At 35.6% G+C, this 17831-nt stretch overlaps 1 protein-coding gene across 2 annotated transcripts in view; it reads left to right on the top strand.

The window, feature by feature from the left end:
* gabra3 (gamma-aminobutyric acid type A receptor subunit alpha3) overlaps positions 1-17831 on the top strand; it is a 151899-nt gene that overhangs the window by 61166 nt on the left and 72902 nt on the right. For both annotated transcript variants that reach the window (XM_015351059.2, XM_015351060.2), the window contains exon 5: positions 15638-15858. In XM_015351059.2, coding sequence (XP_015206545.2) covers positions 15638-15858 — 221 coding nt within the window. The remainder of the gene's footprint in view (positions 1-15637; positions 15859-17831) is intronic.

Here is a 17831-nt window from a genome sequence, read left to right as displayed (position 1 = left end):
TTAAAATCCCAGAGAGCAGGGGTTTAACCCTATTGTCCTGGACAAATTTCCTTTTAGCCCTTCCCAATAATGGCTCTATCCCCATCTATGAATTGGCTTCATTACTCTGTTCTCCTCCCCACTGATAGCTGATGTGTGATGAGTGTTCTGGTGCACTATGGCTGTGGTGGCGGAAGGGAGCCCGCCTTATCTGTAAAGTGCTTTGAGTGGAATGTCCATAAAAGCGTTATATAAACAATTATTATAATTCTTCAGTGTAAGTGTCATAGTAAACTTCCAAACATTACAATGTTGTTTTTAAGGTTTTATAACCTCAATTCTTGTTAACTACATTATATGTACTGTATGCTAGTCTACATAAACTCAATCTAAAGCTTTCTAGAAAAAAAAAGCTAAAGAAGAACTTTTCAGACTTAAGTGAGAGGAAATGACAATGGGACATATTTCAGTGCTGGTGTGCTATATGTTTCACTAATGGGTTTAAATAGTTCTTTCATACTTGCCATTATAATGTTAGATACATTTAGTTGTCCGGATCATTAAATGTTTTAATATGCTTTCCAAACATAAATTTGTGAGAGCAATTTCAAACAATTAATGTAAATGCCTGCCTGTCAATTTAAAAGCAAAACACTTCTCTTCATGAAAGAACCAAACTGTGCAAAGACAGTGAGTTAGACATGAAAGTGCATTTAGCAGCCTTTCCTACTATTAGAACTTACTATTTTAGTTAATAATTTAACATGTATCTTTCTCCAGAGTCTATAGTCCTTACATCTTTTGAGGAATTTATGATCACACTCCTATTCTGTTCTTTTTCTGCATTGTCATTTTAGGCTGGTATAGCACAATCAGTCATGTGTAACAGAACTAGTAGATTAACCAAATCGTTTTTCAATCATCTTTCTGGAGAGAAGGCTTCAGAGGCTAGAATAATGTGCTTTAGGTTTTCCTTTTTTTTTTCAAAGTTGGAAATATCAAGAGAGAGACTTAGGCTCCCATTTGCTTCTCTTCATTGTGTCCCTCAAGCACATTCTGTGGGAAATGCTGAAGACTATCAATCTGCCAAATCCAGATCAATGCTTTTTACAATAAATCTTTTATCAAATTAAAAATATTCACAGAAAATCTATATTAATCTACTGTCACTAAGCTCACCAAAAACTGTAAATGTTGCTCTCATACATTTCTTACATAAATTGCAGAAATAGCTGATAATCTTTCTCACAAGAATTTGTGTTTCAGATGCATTATTTAAGCATGACTGGCTTGTCTTCCACTCAATAGCATACTGTCATTAACAAGAAAAGCATATGGGTTGCACATCTGATACTTTCTGTATTTTTTGTCTGTAAATATTAACCTTCAGTGTACTGAAATTAAATGTATTCATTTTATAACATGGACATTTCAAAACCTTTTCACATTTTCCAATAAGCACTGAGTGCATTGTCAACAGCTAGTCTTTTATTAAAGGATAACAAGATTAAATCACAATTGTGCTCACATCTCTAAAAAATAAAAAGTAAAATGACTGGACAATATGCAAGTGATATTTTTAAATATCAACATTTAAATTTTGGTATTACTTTATACTGATGTCTATGGTCATTCATTCATTATTTCCCTTGTGTAGGAGATCACATAACTAATCTACTCATTCTGAGAGTAAAGAAATGTGTCTCTGGTGGTGATGGTGGGATTATTTAACAAAAGCCAGATATGTTGGAGAACACAAATACATAAAATACATTTATTGGTTTCAGTCACATACATACTTTATTGGGTTATCACTCAAACAGTAACTTGAGCTTCAACTACCTCAGTGTATTGAAATATTTGCCATCTTACTATTTTGTAGCAAAATGTTAAGCTTCTATTAAAAACCATGTTAAAAAGCTTAACAAGCATAGTCTAGAAAATACTATTTGTATCTTTAATATGCTGCATCCGAGAGAGTCTTCACTGTGTTGCCATAGCTACAAGTCTTTATGCTAGATGGCTTTCAAAATACATGCTGTGTAATTATAATTCAACAATAGTCCTTGCCTCCCAAGTATCCATGGTAAATATCTATTATTCAGTCTCAAGGACTATTTACTACTGTAGCTTTATATCTTCTTCTTCACATGTATTGAATCTCTGTCTATATATATATAAAATATATACATGTGCAAATTTATTTTGCTGTACTGTGTGATTTAGAAATTAGAACACTGTCAACTGAAATAACAACACAGTACACACTATAAAGCAATGCTAAGCAAATTATAAAAAATAAGATTTATACAACTGTATAATACAGTATATCCCATATTTATTGATATTGGTGTGTATCTTGTATTTTTTGCTGCTACTGATTATATTCATTTATTTAAAAAATCAGAAATTAGTTTCATGTTGCAACATCTTCTCTATAATACTAATAGTGTTTCTGCTGATTTTAATTCTATTATACTGCTAATAACAACAATATGCAAAATATAGATAATATTAGATTTTCCCAGTAAATGTGACTTTGAAACACTAACAGAAATATATAATTATTTTAAATATTTTATGAAAAAGAATTCTCCCTACTGCAACTTATTTTCCCTGGGGAAATGCAAAGATCTGTATTTTATTTTCGACTTAATCATAAGATTATCCAAAATAATCAAATTCTACAAAAAACAACATCTGTACAGTATACAGCATTTACAGTATCTCATGTCTTTGAATGATAAGGGCATAATATTTGTATTATTCCTTTGCCCAAATACCATTTACTGTATATACTGTGCATGAGGCATCATAAGGATTAAGCTTTTCCTTGATGGTCTCAGTCAGTGGCTCCTTGGTAATGCTCTCTCAATACCAAAAATAACAGAAACAATATTTTAATAACCTGGTACAAACTGTATAGCTTATACTGTATTCCTTTTTTACCAATTCCATCACATTTTAGTCTTGGGGTTGCAAAATACAATTTAAAAATGGCAAACAAGCCAAAATGTTTAAGCAGATGGTCAGCTTTTAGGGGGTGGTACAGTAGTGGTTAGCATGGCTGCCTCAAAGTGCCATGCCAAGTGAAAGGGTGTTCCTCTGCTTGAAGTTTGTAGAGTATGTTATCCCTTTGTTGGAGTGGATTTTTGCTCCAATGTCCTCCCACAGTCCAAAGATGTACTGTACTAAACTGTACTGTATTTGGTTAATTAGCTTCTGGGAAAATTTACCCTGGTGTGACTATGAGTGTGTGCCCCGCAGTGGGCTGGCATCCCATTCAGGGTGTATCTGTCCTTGTGCCTGTTACTTGCCGGGATAGTATCCAGCCTCCCTCGATAAATCATAATGACATGAAGCTAATAGAAAATGGATGGTTTAGCTTTTAATGTTTTGGCAGGATTTTTTTTTTCCTTTTGACAAATTTGGTTTTCAATTTAAGCATAAAATAATTTTTAAAAATATTTTAAAGTCTTTTGTAGTCTAATTTGTGTGTTTCATGTTACTATTAATTTGTTAAGTTATTAATTGCTTAATATTCTGTTTTATGGCCTGGGCTTTGTGTAATTAGTGCAGTAAAAACCTCACTCAGCTGAAATGACTAAATCTAGCATCACTGTGTTGAAAGGTGCAGTGGACAGGAATATCTTGATTTTTAAGATTAATTCCATGTAATTAAAATGTTTTGAATATGTGGGTGTGAGCCATAATGTACAAGTCTTTCACCAGTTTGACAATAAATCTAATCTTAAAAACAGACTATAGTCAGGAGAGTATTTACAGTGGCCCTAAATGCTTGTAGAATTAGGTAAAAATAATTTGAGCAGTTAGATATGTTAAAATCAACTATTTAACCATATATAGTATGCGTGATAGGTGAGAATGGGGAAAACAATTTACCAAAACTCTGAGACAGAGTGATGCTTTGCTTAATCCAGTAGACCTACTGTACATGAATGTTGTTGTATGTAGTATGTAGTTGTTGGAAATACAGTGAATGAAATAGAAGGGTCTCACTGACATACTGTAGTAGAGGAAATTCAAATGTAGGACCTGAATTGCCAGTGGAAAGACAGACCTAAAAAGAGCAGAAGCAGTCACAGAACAGCCTTGATGAGCAGGAGTGATTCTTCTGTGGCCAGAACATCTGAAGCTCTCAGTACTGGGTAGAATACATCCCTTTTTCACGTATCATTCTGTCAGGGGATACACATTCCAGACTTCAATGGTGCATTTGCTCATTTCTTGGCGGCTTAGTGTGGAGAAATCAAATCAAAGTGTTTCTTATTTAAGATCTGTCTGTTGCTATGAGAGCACCGTTGCAAGAAAAGAAGACAATTTCTGTTTGATGGGTTCTCCAATTGTAATGATTCATATTACCTGTATAAATAGATCATTACAGTTTTATATGGTTGTGTAAAACCCAAGATGAATATTTCAGGACACCTTAAATGACTTCAGGTTATACAACAGCTCATATTAGAAAGATATACAAGCACTGACAAAGTGTCATTCCGTCTTATGGTATGTAATGTCTTATGTAACTTACTATATGTAATGATGATAATGTGCAAACATACAAGATCTGCTCTTATTTGGGTTCAGAATGCTTAGTGTATTAACTCATTGACACAGTTAATGTATGACATATTCCCTTGAAAAGTCAAGTACAGTATGTGTAAACATTATACTTGTACGTATGAAAAGTTTCAAGGTAGAAAACAAAATTATTTCCACCTGGATTTTCACAGCTGAGATATTTCTTATGTGTGTATACTGTATAGAACATAAACACAGAGACAAATAACACTTTCTGCCTAATTTTCTGTAACCACCTTTGGGCAGTCTCAATGCAGTGTAGCATTTGCAAAATCAGTTGGCATCCATTAGTCTCACTACTGTGATATTATGCTACTGCAACACCAAATAAAGATCTACACTAACATGAAATTAGGTTTCTCTGAGTCATTGTTTGGCATGTGTGTATGTGGATATATTTTGTTATACTCTAATTTTGCTAATTGGTTAAGAAACACAACGTTGATAAGGAAGTAATGCTCAAGGCTACTTTTCTGGAAGTATTCTGGAAGGATTTTATGGAAGTAATGTATGAGAGATCAGATGTGGCATATTCGATTCTGAATTATTTCAGAATTAAATACTTTTAGGAATAATGCACAATTTGCAACACATTTATAAGTAATGAAGGCAAAACTTCAGTATAAGTTCAGTATAACTTCAGAAAAAATCTATATCATCTCTTTTCAAAAGCACCCTTAATGGTAGAAAATGTATAGCAATAAGTCTGGATGTTTTTAAAACATTGATGAAATTGAAACTTTATTTCAATGGAATAAAAAAAAAACATACATTCTGATTCATGTTTGGAAACCAAACTTGCATTAATCCATATTTGAGCGCATACATTTTCTGTATGATTGCAATGTCTCTTACAGAGAACACTTCATCATAGGGGCCATTTTTTAACTCAATGTTAATATGTGAATATTGGAATTAGTCATTTACAGTTAGAGTCAATAGAATTCACTTCTTGTTTTCCTGTGGGAACTGTGAAAACTCTCACAAATTAATCTGTCCGTTGTCTGCTTAATTGAATAAATGCCACATACAAAAATGTTTCCTTGATACTTTGGTTGCATCTCTGTAAGATTACAAAAGCAATTGCTGTTATGATTATCAATTGTTACATACCCCTTTTCTAATTGTAGTAAAATATGAGTTCTGTTGCAAAAACAACCAGATTATAAAAGAAAATTCTGTCAGGTGTAATTATAGGGTAGAATAATGATTTTATTTTTTAAATTAAACCTAAAATTCCAGGGAGTCTTCTTATCCACTTTCAACAGTTCACTATTATATCTTGGGAATGGCATAATTACTTCATTACTGTGACCATCTATGATTAAAACTGTAATTATATCCATTTGCAAGAAGAAAGCTGTGTGAGTAGTACCGTACATATTCAAAACCCAGATGTACAATGGACATTTCATTGTACAAAGCCAGGTGAATATCGCTGTGGTGTGTCTTATTTATCATGCAACACCAACTCAATTTTAAGTACTTCTGTTTTGTAAAAGACCCATCTGCATAATAGTACTAAAAATTAGATTGATTTTTTGTACACTGCCAACTTATCCTGGTAGAGTTATATGTTGTCACTTTTAGTAATTTCTCTTCTTGTAGAAAATTGCAAAACCTCTTACAGCTCCTGCGGCAGCTGAAGGATATTTTACTGATTAAATTTACTGCTGTCTAAAATGGTTTTAAAGGACAAGTTGTTAAATAGGTAATTATTTGATCAAAGTCCATCTGCACCTTCAGCTATTGTTTTGGGTTATACCAGTTACATGGAACAGGATCTTTGTAAGTACTACAAACTGTAAAGGGAGCACTTTGCCATTACAAATCACAATAGGTACCCACCAGCATACTAAACTGAATGTATCAGTACAATAATCCAAATATCAGCATGGCTGTCATTCTTCACAATGGACTAGTTTGTCGAAATGTAAGCAAGAGAGATGACAGATCCAATACTTGAGAGGTTCAAGCAGGGATCAGTGTGCAGGCTGTGAAGGAGACAAGCAGTGGTTTAAGTCCATGCTGAAAAGTAGAAAAGAAACAATGTTTCAACTTTTGAGCCTTTTTCAGGTGGGAGCACTTTGGAGAAGCACCTTTGTGGCTGAAGAAGACTAAATCATTACTTTGTGCTTTTTTCTTCTCTCCTTTCTTTCATTTACTTTTTAGATTTGAAAACATATACTGTATACTGTAGGCTAAATTAAAGGACACCATTCTGAGCAAGGAATAAACTATTATTATACTGTACTGTGTGTCACTAATTTTAAATTTAAAAAATATATTTAGCAATACGTTATTACCACTGTTAATGTAAACAAAATGTCACACTGTAATATTTAGTGAATGACCTCTGGTTTTCCCTTTAAACATCAATCTGTTTTTCCAGATTTGCTCTTTAAAACTTGACACCCAGAGTGTCATTTGAAAAAACCAATGTTATTTAAACAAGTTTCAATTTCTTTTTTGACAATAAAAGCGGTTATCAATTTTGATACATCACTGTTAGTCAGATATCTTTTTGATCAGGTGAATATGACCACGTTTGAAGTTTGCTGATCTTCTGCCCACAATATAGATAATTAGGTTACATTTTATTTTGTGCAAACCCAAGCATTACATTGTTATTAATAGCATCAAACAGCATCAAGCCAGATAAATTAATGTAGAACTTCAAACGCAAAAACCCATGGATAAGATTTTGCTTTATTGAATCACCTGTACATATTTTATGTTGGAAAGCACCATAAACGTTGTTTATTTTACATCATTGTGACAGTTAACATAACTTAAAGTATCTTTGATTGGTATTTGCATAATTTATGGATTTCATTTAGACAGGAAGCTCTATCAGACAAAAATGTATACAATACCCTTCATGAAAATTAATTGGAAAAACAATTTTATCTGATGTATAATGTTTAACATTCATGATACAGTTTAATTACAGATATGCAGTGCAGGTGCAGTATGCCTTAAAACAGTAAAACAGACAGAAATGTGATTTGTTTTGGTTTACTAAAAGATGGTTTGTTGGTGGTGCATGTTATGAACTTTGAATTGAAAACAGTCTAATCAAAAAGGCATTAGATCTCCTCAGGCAATTAACTTGTTTTAATACATTTGTGTTCATTTTAAGTGATGCCTGTCGGTGTCAAAGGAAGATGTAATCTGGAAAAGCAATAGCCTATTAACTGAAAAGAGTAAAGAGAACTTTGGTTCTACCAGTTCTGAAATATTAAAATTGGAGTGATTTCTCATTCTTCTAAAGCCTGCCTGTCACTGAGAAACTGGGAAACATCCATTTTCATTTAAAGAATATCCGTCAGTCCAAAAACATACTGGTTTAATTGGATTCTGGGAAAATTGGTCTTAGTATGAGTATGTGTCTGTGTTTGTGTCTGTATGTAAATGCAGATGTATTGGCTTCCTGTCCAGGGTGTATCCTGCCTTGTGTCTGTTGCATGATGGGATAGACCCCAGCTCCCCGTGATCCTGTATTGGATAAAGCAATTGGAAGAATGAATGGATGGTAAACTCTTGCCAGCTAGGTTAAAATCTGGCTCAGTATGCCCCTGTATCCCCTAGATCATTTTTAAGAAGGGGTTTCTTTAATTTTTTCCCCCGAAACCAAATTTTAGTTTTATATGTTTCCTAGAAGATCCTTTTAAAATAAAAGATTATGACAAACACTTTTATGTCAATACTCAGAAATGTCGGATAAAATAGTATTAAAACAAATGGAGAAAGATTTTTTAGATAATGTAAAATTATTTAGGAAAACATTTTACTATATCTGCATACTTTGAAATTGACAGAACGCACTATGAGCTTTTGACTTTTGGATAAGGTTATTGCTTTATTGAAGTCTCAGTGACAGTGGTCGAACAGTGGTATTTTTTTAGGGCTTAAATACTGCTGGATAATGGTAAATAATAACACCAGGCAATAAAAGGTCCAGGAATTTCATGTCTACCTTTTTAGTAGGCTTGTGTAATACTGCTATTTTTAAATCTATCCAGCAATATTATTTCTCTGTACTCTACTAAATGTGCTGGGACTGCAAATTGGAAAGGAGTACTATAATCAAAATCATGATATGTTGGGGCACAATGGTTTTCATTTCATTCCAAACTGTTCCTAATGCTAGCATACTGTTTTATTAAAGTAATTTTGTCTTTTAAAGAAATTCCTCCAGTGTCCTTCACTAGGCTTTTAAACAGTGTGACAGTGGTTGAGAGACCAAGGGACTGCTTGTATTATAGCTATAGCTCGTTATACTTTATTTTAACAGGAAATGATGCCAATGCAGAGATGTGCACCTGGCAACTTGCCCTTAATATTTTGTGTAGCCTTGCTAACCTTCTCTGAAAGCTGAATAGTGAAGATTGCTTTGCAAGGCAGCTCACAGACTTATGGATGTTGTTTTCTGCCAAAGATATCTTATTTATGAGTCCTGCTGTTTATGAAGGGGTGTGGAAATGCATATACTGTAGTACTAACTCTTTTCTTATTTACATTATTAAGTCTGGCTGAAGTTGACATATGGTAGTTAATGCTCACTTTTACCAGCTCCAAAATACTGATGTATGGAAAACATCTGGCATGCTCTTGTAATGTTAAAACACTTTTTTCTTTGAAAGATTATGTATATCTTTTGGATTTTGGGAGTGGGTTGAAAGGCAATTTATATACAGCATAAGAGATAAGATCACTTTATTAGCCATATACAATTTCTTGTATTAGGAATTTGTCTTTTTCGCATACCCCAACTTGCTCTACATGAGATACACAGACAGGGAGAGAAGCTTGGGGTCAGAGAAAAGGGTCAGCTATTTACACAGCACCCCTGGAGCAGTTAGGGTTAAGGGCCTTGCTCAGGGGCCCAATAGAGTAGGATTCCTCAAGCGGCCACGGGATACAAACCAGCAACCTTCCAGCCACAGGCGCAGATCCTTAGCCACAGAGCCAACTTATATCTATTAATCTTTCTGTCAGGCATATTCATTTTTCTTTTTGAGTCACTCAACTTCTATTTTATACTTTCAAAATGTACATGTATCTACTGTATTTTCAGTTTAAACCATTTTTTACAAGGTCACGGGAGAGACAAGGCCTATCCTGATCAGCAATGGATCCAAGACAGGATGCACCCTGGACAGGATGCCAGTTCATCCCTGGTCACACACAGACACAAACAAAAACACACTCACACCAGGGCCAGTTTTTCCCAAAGCCAATTAACCTACGACTGTCTGCGGACTTTGGGAGGAAGCCAGGGCACCCAGAGGAAATCCACACAAACTACCCAGTGCTGAGATACAGCAATGCTAATCACTGCACCACCATGCCACCCCCACCAAATTAGAAATTACTGTTTATAACTATGAAATATGTGCTGCACAATGAGAAAGAGTACCTGTGCATAAATTCTGCATATACAGTATGTCCATACATTAGAGAAATTTTTTGCTTAATATTTGTTGCTTGATATGCTGTGAATTGCCTTATTCCTTAAATGGGTAAAACTGGTTGGGGCAGTGCTGCATTTCTCACTGATACCACTCAAAGCTCGCAGGTGTCCACATGTCTTAGGAATGACTACTGCATGGAAAAGAATCCCTGACCAGCTCTCACATATTTCTATTTGTTTATGACCACTGGAGAATCCTGATCCCTATTAATAGCATAGGCTACTGCTGAGCCAGTGATTAATGGGATACTGTATATTGTGAGCCCTTTATTCATTCAATTCATTCTACTGGAAGTAAACCTTACAGTTTGATGAAATTTGGACAGACTTTAGTAAATGTCATAACGTGTACATCAGGAGAGAGTACTCCTTAGAAGCACTTAATGTGAAAAATGTGCTGCAGACCTTTCTAGTTCTTTAAAGGGCAGCCATACTTTATCTTCTTCTGTATGTACAGATTTCTAGCATCCCAGTTATCTGCTAGCCCACAGGCTACCTCTAAGCCATGATGGGGACAACCCCTGCTGTTACTATGGTTTGCTGATACAGGATATCCATTTGAAGTTTTGCCCTCTCTGTCAAAATTCTTTAATCAATGAACAGGATTAGGCCATAAACAAGACTCCCTACAAGGAAATGTCTTATAAAAAAACCTATTTCAATTCCTTCTATACCACAAACCTTAGTAAATACACTGTTAAAAACTCCTCGGGCCTCATACACAAAATGGTACTGCTTTTCTTTAATAATGCTGATGAGGGATCAATTATTTCCCTATGGAGACACACATCAGTGAGTTCAATATGGATTTAAAACTGCAGACTTTAGTTTAAGATCATTAAAGTAAATCCCACAATGAATTAGTGATAATTTAGTCACTCTTATTAACTGTGGTGTGTAGTATCCTCACTTGTGCCCTTCAACCTAGCCTGGGACAATAGAGCACAAGCAGTGTTTGATTATACTGATTAAAATTTCTGGTTCCTTATTTGTTTCTTAATTATTGTTGAAGAAGAAAGTTTGTGGGAGCTATAATAATGTAAGGGTTTTAATTTACTGTAACAATCAGAAATTATGATGGTGAATTACAACTTTTAGGAATCAATCAAATATAATAGTTTGCACTCTCACACACTGATCCAAATATAAAATATACAATTTATTGATATAACACCAAAAACATGCATAACACACTATCATGTGTTCATCAAACACGCTTTTGGAATAATAGTTAAACTATCAAGAATTATCTTAAAAAGAAGCTTTAAGAAGTCAGCAACTATATCACCCTGCAACTCATGGCTGCCAACCAACTGAAGCTAAGCAGGTATGAGCCTGGCCAGTATCTGAATAGGAGACCTCCTAGAAAGTGAAGGTTACTTTTAGAAGAGGTGCTAGTGGGACCAGGAGGTAGTGCTCACCCTGTGGTCTGTGTGTGTCCTAATGTCCCAGTATAGTGACACTGTACTGCAAAAAGACACTTTCCTTTGGTTTAAACATAAAACTGAAGGCATGTAAATTCCCAGGGCATTTCTCAAAGAGTCAGGGTGTTGACCCTGGTGTCCTGGACAAATTTCTATCCAGCCTTTACTAATCATGGCTTCCTTATAATCCCCATCTATGAAATGGCTTCTTTTCCCCTCCCCACTGATCGCTGATGTGATGTGAGCGTACTGGTGCAATTCTGGCAGCCATCACGTCATCCAGGTGGAGGCAACACATTGGTGGTGGTAGAGGGAATTCCCCATTACTGTAAATCACTTTGAGTGCCTTGTCCAGAAAAGTACCACAGTATATAGGGGTAAGAATTATTATGAAGCTTTATATTCAAAGATCCATTGGTCAAACATCTTTAATTAGTTTAAATTTCCCACCGAGAAGAGGGAGCTGGGCTGGGTTGGCAGCTACTGAGTGTGGAGGGAGTGTCCCAGGTGCAGAGAGGACTTTGCCTAACATTGATTGGGAGCAGCTTTGTCAGATGTTAGCATGGCTAAAATTAATTTTTTAAAAGCAATCTGTCTTCTTCGGTCCGGCCACAAGGTAGTCAGGTGGGAGAACTCGGTGTGTCACAACTATTGTTTGGTGCTCAATATACTTAAATATTTAAAATGTTGACATAAAAGTATATACAGTATGCTTATTTAATTGATCAGGTGCAAATAACAGTGGGTTCACAAACACAAGATTTCTTCTGTTTCAGAAAGAATATCTTGGGCAGAGTTCTGTACTTTACTGACTCAATCAGTAATGTTTTCAGAAAAGTCATATTGCTAGTTTAGTTAGAGAATCCTGGTACCCACAATACAGTCTACATTAATACATGGTTCAGCATTGGTTATAGTTTTACAACATCACTTATCAGAGGGGATTATTAGCCACATCTCATTGCATTTACAGAGAGAAACCCAAGATGGCTTGTCAAGGTAAAACAAAGATTATTAGAAGTCTTTAATAACACTTACTGTAATTCTGAGGATAATAATAGGCCTTGCTGCTACAGGGTCAATGATAAAAGAGGTGTTAGCCTCCTGTATGTGTCCAAGCTAAATTTACACTAGGCTTGCACAATATGCCCTATCTAATGTTCTACCTTCAATTGCTGAAGCAGTTTCTCACTTCTACTTCTTGCTATACAGTGAGATTGCTGCTGTGCATCACCCAGGCAGTGATTAAAGATAATGTCAGAAGGCATTGGGGTTACAGTGGTGGTCCATCTGAGGATAGGGTTAGAATAACAATGAGATTTTGAAAGAGAATCTTTTGTATCACTGTATGCCAAATGTTTAAATGAAGTGATATGGAGGTGTTGCATGGTAATACAGTGAGTGGTTTAATATGGTGGGTTCTGGTAAGTGTTATGGCTAATGTTAAACTTATCAGAAAGTGAGGACCATGTCAAATTGAAAGAGGAGACCAAAATATATGTCTCAAAACAATTTTGAACATTAATTATAATGCTAATTTTATAGGGAAATCTATTCCTATAACTTACACATCCCTAATGTAAACCCTCCACAAAAGGTACCATAGAATGCTGCTGGATATGCACATTTAGCTAAAATGAGCAAAATATTAGTTTGCAAGTCATATCACGGTGACATCATTTCAAAGCAGTGTTATTTTAAACTATCTGTATCTTGGTCTACAGCAACATGTAGCATGCAGTCTATCACAAACTGCATCATGTATCAAAGACCCAACAGAAACATTAAAGTATTCTGACAAACAGATTTTTTTTTAAATTATGCAGTTCATCCCTCCAGTGTAAAATTATTTTCTTTGAAAAATATTTGAATAGGTGACATGATGGCACAGTGGTTAGCATTGTTGCTTTGGTGCTATCTACCTGCAGTTTGTATGCTCTCCCCATGTTCATGTTTTCGTATTCTGTCTTGCACCCATTGCTTGCCAGTATAGCCTCATTTTCCCTCATCCGACTCTGAATTGGAGGAAGAAATTAGAAGATGGCTGGAAATTATTTTCTACCACTACTAGGGTACTGCTGGCTTTCAGATATTAATCTGAATAGACTAACTTAAATGAGAACTATAGGCAATCTGAATTTACTGTTATTTGATAATGATGAATTCCTACAAGGCGCCACTCAGTATTTTGGTAAGGCAGCCATGTTTCCTCATATCCTACAACGCAGCTGCTTGTGGTTTGAGTTCTTTTTTCTCAAATTAATAAAATCATTCTTTAGGCATTTTTTAGATTACTTAGTTATTTGCAAAAAATAGTATGCTTTAATTTGAGTAAAGAGAAGTTATAAAGATGTGATGAAAATGTTTGAGATTGAGAAAAACATCTATGTGGATAATGGAAAAATAATGGAAAAAAAATTAAAATAATGCTCCATATACCACACCACACAAAAAGCTCTGAAATATTTTTCTTTGCATCAAGTACTCCTTGAATTTCATTGAACTAAGCATATAATTGTATTGAACTTACAATAAACAAGGGCCTGAAGCCTTTTCTGGAGGCATGACAAATAACTTAAGCCTCTCTCAGCTGCAAAGGATAGATGCATTTGTTGCTCAAAAGCCCTAGCATTAAATGCTTTGGATGTGCTTGTCTTTGGCATAACAGCGAACTATGGTTTTTGGCAAACATGTTTATTGTGCTTTAAATCTGCTGTTGTTTGTTTAAATGAGAGAGTTACCAGTTCTTTTTTGACCTTTTAAACAAGAAAAAACATTTGACCTTTTTCAACTGGAGTTTATAATAAAAGGAATGTCAAAGGCTTCAATCAACCTCAGCTATGAGCAATTTGTAATCATTCCTGATGTCATTTCCTCACTTAGAAAACTATAAGTACTATACATACTCCTCTTCTATACCTTGCTAAACGCCTTTTGCGTCCCTCCTCTGCCCCATCTACTGTAAATCTCTGCAGCTGCCCCTTAGTCACTCCTCATTTCTCATGGGGTCCTGTCCCCCTTGTCCTATGGCCAGCCAAGCGAGTTAAGCTAAATTTATAGTAACTTCCACATTTTATACTGTAAATCTTTCAATCTTTCAATTCTTGGGTGCTCTTATTCTGTTAATGGCCAGTTTGTGTGTCTTCCGTTATCAGTACAATTCATCACCTGTGGTATTAAAAAAGAAGAAAATGGTCCATGAATTTGTCACCACTCTCCTCAACGGAGAACAGTGTCTACATCTTCCTCTACAAAATCATTGGCAGATATTGCAGAACAAGGCACTTAATGAAAAAGAACACTTGCAGTCTTCCAATTCATTAAGATTCTTCTTTATTTTTCTGTTTAATAGTCTCTGATTCATTCTTCCTCTCTCCTCTTGATTTCTTTGTTATTTCTTATTTTTTATTTTAGTCACAGAACTTCAACTTTCTGGTTTTACATGATGCACTAAAACCTCAACAGCCTCAAAAATATTCACAATATTACATTTTAAATTATGATTTCCCAACTGCTCTTAATGGTCCGGGACTGTTATAAGGGAGCTCTACCCTGATGTTGAAAGTGATAACTATTTGATTGAGGAGAACCTTACATTATTTCCTACCGATTATTAAGTAATAACATACTGTATGATGAAGTGTTCAGATACCATGATCTGGCTTTAACAGAGGAGCAATTTGTTTAAAAGTATTCAGATAAAATAGCAATAAGTAATGTTGCCATGACTCCTTAAAGAAGAAACATTACAAATTACAATGAAAAAAACAGATAATGGAGTGAAGAAACAAGTCGATTTAAGACTATTGACTTGCTCTTGCTCTGTATTTTCATTTTTTAGGCGTATGGTGAAAAATTGAATTCTGAAACAAAGATGTATATTACAGAACTAGCAATAGGAATACAAATAAACACATTTCAGATGTTTTTATTACTCACAAACAGGACAAAACCAATGACAATTTTGCATTGATACAAAAATAAAATAAGCTTTGCAATAAATCCTCAAAAAGAGGAAAACAAGCCTTTAAACATTTTCGGAGTGCTGTAGATGTTGACAAATACAAAACTTTTAATCCCATTTAATATCAATATTTTTCTTTTTATTTAATCAAAATCCTAAAAAGCCTAAAGAAAATCCTTTTCTTCTTTCCAGGAATACACAGTTGATGTCTTCTTCCGTCAGAGTTGGAGAGATGAGCGTCTTAAGTTTCAAGGTCCCATGCAGGTTCTAGCACTGAATAACCTCCTGGCCAGCAAAATCTGGACACCTGATACATTTTTCCACAATGGAAAGAAATCTGTCGCCCATAACATGACCACTCCTAATAAACTCCTAAGACTGGTAGACAATGGAACCCTGCTGTACACCATGAGGTAAGACCTAAAGGCATCACTTCAACTTTCTCATTTTGTCTCATTTTTCAGCTGTGGTATTGTATATTCTGGGCCCTCAATAATAATAAACCACTGATTTTATTTTTAATGACAATAAGGAAACATATCCTGTAGGAAAAAGATTGCTGCTAAAGTCTAAATATACAAAGTTCTTGCTAGTAGGAGAGCTGGTAGTTAATGCCATGAAAGTGAATATGATTCTTTTATTGAAGAAGTTAAGTACATAGCAGACTAAAGGTGATTTGGAAGATCGACGCAAGTTTGATGAATAATCTAAGGAATAAGTTCTTTCAACTTGCCCAGATGGTAGGATCTATCTGTCTTTTTGGCCTCATCCAGGCCTTGTTCTTGCAAAGGTTGATATTCTCAATAAAACCATCAGTCTAACATCCTTGCTTGAGCAATCAAACCAGGGCTTGGAGAGTCTATTCAGAGAATTTTTCTTAGCACAGCTTCCTGACTCTCAAATGGTCAGAGCCACCATAGCTAACTTTAGTCAGTTGGTGTAGATTTATTTATGTGAAAAGTACTATTATATTGCACATTCAAATGGCAGAGAAGGAGATATTAAGAGGCTTTTTAATCATCCTCAAAGCCAACATTTCCATTGCTCCTGCTGTTTGAGACCTACTACATCTCCATTAAAACCCATGATTTAGTTAATCCTCAATCAACAAACAGCATGGAGTTGATCAATAACTCCAGTGTCATCAATACAAGTAAAACCTCCTAAGAATTTAAAGCCGTTGTGTCCATTTTGGAAGTTCTAATTCCTTATACTCATAATGGACATATCACACTATACTCCCTTTTTTCTAACCGACGGATTCCGTTTGGCTTTAAGCTTCTAGCCTGTGCCCCTATTCTAGTCAGAACCTTTTTCTACTTTTTCTTTTCACTGCTTACCTCCTCAACCCTTGTGTTTGCTGGTCTGTACCCGTGGCTTTTGAGGGCTGCTTTCTAAACCCTTTGGTTCCTTTTTAGGCATCTCGCAATTTAGGCTTCATACTTTTCATACTTGAGACTCCCTCCTACGGGCTATATTCAGCAGCGTTTCTTTTCGTCAGGGATGCAGTTAACCTATTCCGGGAAGGGTGGTTTCCCCCATTACTGGCAAGTTTGGTCTGATTAATTCTCATAATCACTTTTCACTTTCACTCTCTGGTCTCTTGTGCTTGGATTCTGAAAAATTACAACCTGTGAGGCTGTATCCAGCCAAATTATCACAATATATTGTTATTCCTTTTGGTGTGGCTCATTCTATCCACACTAATCCAGGCAGGTCAATGCTAAAAGACCCAACACAGACTACGAGGTTACATTTTTACATCTACATTCAGTACGGTATACTTTTCTCTGAGAATATTATTTGTCCCCTCATCACTCCAGGTCTTACCTGTGAATGTTTTTTTCCTCTCTTGCTCTATTTGAGCAATAACTTAACTGAACATCTCTGAGCCCTTCGCTTAGAGATGTTTAGAGATCTGTACATCAAGTTACACCACATTTGACGGCACCGTATAACTCCTATATTTTTTCACACCTCGATCCTAGCTTCCCTGACCTTCTTCGAGGTCATGCTCAAGGTCTTACAGCATCTCTTGCTCATTAAGGCTTGTCACTGCCTCTGTCCCTAGCCCTTCACTGTCAGACTTGTAGCATCAGGACACAAAGCCAGCAGCAGTCCAGACAAACATGCCAGCACCTCAATATCACTGGGTAGGCCAGATCTACTGCAGTACCCCACATGTAATGGAAAAACTGCTAACAATGTGGCCTCACAACATACTGCTTAGCAGTAACATTCTTCCTTACTTCTCTGTCCTGCACTGGAAACAGACTGCACTGGAATAGAAACAGGCGGCCAGACCGTATAAGTAATGCTGCCCGGTGCTGTAGTTCATTAATTCCTGACTCTGTAAAACTGCTGTCTCTTAAAGACACACACCTGG

This window comes from Lepisosteus oculatus, chromosome 8 (assembly GCF_040954835.1).
Source record: "Lepisosteus oculatus isolate fLepOcu1 chromosome 8, fLepOcu1.hap2, whole genome shotgun sequence".
In the NCBI taxonomy this organism is placed as follows: Eukaryota; Metazoa; Chordata; class Actinopteri; order Semionotiformes; family Lepisosteidae; genus Lepisosteus; species Lepisosteus oculatus.
Note: the sequence above shows the minus strand (reverse complement) of the source record. Positions and strands in the feature narration are given on the sequence as shown.